General features: G+C 45.0%; 1 protein-coding gene across 1 annotated transcript; it reads right to left on the bottom strand.

Annotated features, from left to right (window-relative positions):
• Positions 1-2,351: 2,351 nt before the first annotated feature.
• On the bottom strand, positions 2,352-3,254 carry LOC116970473 (probable G-protein coupled receptor 139). Its single transcript, XM_033017122.1, has one exon. The coding sequence runs from the start codon at positions 3,252-3,254 to the stop codon at positions 2,352-2,354; it is 903 nt and encodes a 300-aa protein (XP_032873013.1).
• Positions 3,255-3,844: the final 590 nt, after the last annotated feature.

Here is a 3,844-nt window from a genome sequence, read left to right as displayed (position 1 = left end):
GGAGAGCGAGAGAGAGAAAGAGAGAGTGAGGGGAGAGAGGTAGAGTGAAAGATACAGGAGAAGAGAGAGAGATAATGAGGGTGGGAGGGGAAATCCTTAGGGCTCTCGCTTAACTTTATTTCCCGGTTGCCAACCGGGCATCCTAGGCAGCTTTGAGAGATATGGGCCAAACGTGACTCAGGGGAACTGACTTATATGGGGAGCCCCTTAATGGGGCAGTATGTTCTCCTTGATCGTTTTACTCCCGCATCCCAAGTATCTGCCGATTTGGAGGATTTATTGTCCTCTGATAATTGCCTTAATGTGTAAAGTGCGTGTACGATTGTGAGGTAACATGAACGGGTGATCAACGGTCCCTGTGGACGGTGGCCGAATGGCCAATGCACATGCTGCCTCTTTCATTCATTTTAACTGATTATTCCAGATTATTCCTGATTTTCTTCCTCAGGACTCGAGGAAAGAGGGTGGTTACCGAGCCGAAAGGGAGTAGGACCCGCCAGTAAGGGAGGGAATTCACACGCGCACGTAACGTTGAAGATTAAGTAAATGTTAATAAAAGGAGAAAAGCACATCTATATAGGTTTACGGGATGCAGCAATGCGATTGAGGGGGATACGCCTTCAGTGAATTTAGAAGTAAGCGAGGGGATCATACTCTGGAGTTTAGAAGGATGAGAGGGTTTCTTATTGAAACATATAAGATTATTAAGGGTTTGGACACGCAAGAGGCAGGAAACATGTTCCGGATGTTTGGGGGGGGGGGGGGGGGGCCAGAACCAGGGGCCACGGTTTAAGAACAAGGGTTAAGCCATTTAGAATGGAGACGAGGAAACACTTTTTCACGAAAGTTGTGAGTCTGTGGAATTCTCTGCCTCAGAGGGTGGAAGCCGGTTCTCTGTATACTTTCAAGAGAGAGCTAGATAGGTCTCTTAAAGATAACGGAGTCAGGGGATAATGGGAGAAGGCCGGAACGAGGTATTGATTGTGGATGATCAGCCATGATCACATTGAATGGACGTGCTCGCTCGAAGTGCAGAATGGCCTCTACTCCTGCACCTATTGTCTTTGGTTGGTCTCATGTAACGGTGATCTGCCTCCAGATGAGGGAACGCAAAACTGTTCAACGTGTCATGGTACAGTAGACAAATTGTGACTGGGATTTTCCTAAATTGTTGTTTTCCAGACTAGAGAAAGGCGATTCGTTGTATTTCCTATGGATAAATGTTGCGAACATTGCGTTTCTTGATCTATTTAATAATGGGGAACAAGGTTGTAAGCAGCGATTTTAAAATTTACAAAGTTATTCTTAATTTTAGCAGCTATTTAACGGAGCGGCAGACGCGCGTTGGATGAAAGGTGTATAAGCAACGTGATGAATACTATTTATTTACAATTGTTGCACTTCATCATTACAGACATTTTCGGTAGCAAACTATATTGACTTTTTTCTCAAACAATGCTCCAGCATAAGTTAGAATATAATCGGAGAAGCATAACATAATATAGCCTGGAAACATGGCTGTCGTCGCAACCTATCAATGGAGAACAAATGTCCCCATCTAATGCAGTCCCATTATCCGCGTTTGCCCGTAGTCCTCCACTCACCAGTGCGATATCCTATTTACATAAGTTATCTTCCCATTGTTCAACGTCCTCCCATTTACCATTTATTGGATCATTCTCCCAAGTATTCAACTAAGCGTCGCTCTATACTATTTACAAACGGCATCTCCCAAATCCTGCAAGTTCTCTCAAATGTCTTCTATTTTCTATTTTTTGGCTCCTTCGTTGAATTCCTCCATTATCATATTTCCATACAAATGCCGACTCTAGTAACTGTCTGGCACATGTCACACTGTGACGGTAGCGTCCACTATGTCTGCCCTTCGAAATCTATAGAAGTGTGGTTCTCCTCCACTTGTTGCTGTAAGTCCCAGTGCTGTCGATATCTGCTGTGATCTGTAGATATTCCGAAGTATTATGGTCACATAATACAATCAGTAATTACTAACGTTAATTGATCAAGACTTCGGGAAGCGACGTGCTGGTCAATTTCCAGTGTCAACATCAAACGTGAAAGGATGTATGGGGGATTTTTTAACAAAGGGTGGCAGGGCGAGGCTGCAAAGCTGGTTGCGGGAGGTACAATGGTGACATTTAAGAAACTTTTGGAAAGACACACATAATTGTATAGGAAATGGAGATATATATATATATATATTATGCGCAGGCAGGCAGGTAGGATTTTCCATTGGCATCATGTCCGGCTTTGACATGGTGAGGCGAGTAGCCTGTTCCTAATTGCGATGTTCTATGTTCAACGTTAATTCTGGAACCTGCATGCGGATGTATTCATCTATTCCGGACCATACCTAATTGAATGATGGTGATGATCGGATATTTCAATGCGCTCTGAAGCTGCTCTCTGAACTTCGTCTGAGTTACCGCATAAATAAACGTATTTGTACAACAACTTAAGGTCAGCAACATGAACGAGATTTGCTGAAATATGAAGGTGGAGTCAGTATCGTGCTCGGGATCTATTTGAGCAATGACGTAATGGAAGAAATATATGACGTAAACCAACCACAAAAGAATGAAGTTGCCGGACAGCGCAAAGAGCAAAACGACCGACTTCCGTCTATTCTCCATCTCCGGGTCACTGATTTTCTCTTCCGTTCCGTGACCCCTCAGTCTCTTACGGATTTTATTGGCTACTAAAATGTGTCTCACCGTCAGGGCATTGAGCAACAAGATCAAAGCGAATGGTAAGAGTGGACATAACACTTTATCCAGGCAGTCGTATGCCACCCATCCGGGCTCCGTGAAATAACTGGGTTTCCTCGGACACCCCCACGGGACACCGTCCACTAACTTCTCAGCTTCCAACGTAAAGTAAATGGGAACATTTTTACAACAAAATAAAATGCAGACGGTTGCCAGCACGGCAGCTGCGACTTTCCCGCTGCAGTATTTCGCTTTCCACTTATTGCAGCAAATGGCAATAAAGCGATCGAATGAGAAAGCGACCGTGAACCACACAGAACAGTCCGTAATGAACAAGAACAGTCCGGCAATTACAGCGCACACCGGGGTTACCTCTAGGATGGAGCCCGGGATATAATAAAATATGATCCTCCATATGATTACTGTGATGATAATGGACCACAGATCCGCGGCTGCCATGGCGACCAGGTATCGCGTCGTGCAGACGGAGAGGCCACATTTACCCCGCGACAGGATCATAATCGCCATGACGTTCACTGTTACAAAAAAAAGATTAATTTGATAGTTAGATAATCCTGAGATAAATTCTGCTTTTGTAAGTACCGATTACATTGCTAGAGATTTGCTCTTCTTTCCATACCCGATACCACCAACACCAATAGGTAAGGCACGGTGGCGCTGCGGTAGAATGGCTGCCTTCCAGCCGCAGAGACCCGGGTTCGATCCTGACTACCGGTGCTATCTGTACGGCGTGTGTACGTTCTCCCCCTGACCTTTGTGGGTTTTTGCCGTGTGCTCAGGTTTACGCCCACACTCACAAGACGTACAGGTATCTCGGTTAATTGGTTTGGTAAAGTGTCCTAGTGTATGTAGGATAGTATTAATGTGCGGGGATCACTAGTCGGCGCGGACTTTGCGAGCCGAGGCGCCCGTTTCCGTGCCCTATCTATAAACTAAACTAAAGAAAATTGAATGGAAACATGGTCGTCGGTCAATCTGATCCATTCCAACCATCGACTCCCGTTCACAGTAAAACATTGTTGTCCCACTTTTACATCACCTATCTGTTCCATCGAGGCAATTTACGGGAGCAAACTAACCTGCAAACCCGCAGTACT

The sequence above is a fragment of the Amblyraja radiata genome, unplaced genomic scaffold (assembly GCF_010909765.2).
Source record: "Amblyraja radiata isolate CabotCenter1 unplaced genomic scaffold, sAmbRad1.1.pri scaffold_927_ctg1, whole genome shotgun sequence".
In the NCBI taxonomy this organism is placed as follows: domain Eukaryota; kingdom Metazoa; phylum Chordata; class Chondrichthyes; order Rajiformes; family Rajidae; genus Amblyraja; species Amblyraja radiata.
This window is presented reverse-complemented; position numbering and strand designations above follow the sequence as displayed.

What these genes read in the sequence shown, in the direction of transcription:
- LOC116970473 (XM_033017122.1), bottom strand. Translation starts at nt 3,254, where the DNA reads ATGGCGATTATGATCCTGTCGCGGGGTAAATGTGGCCTCTCCGTCTGC.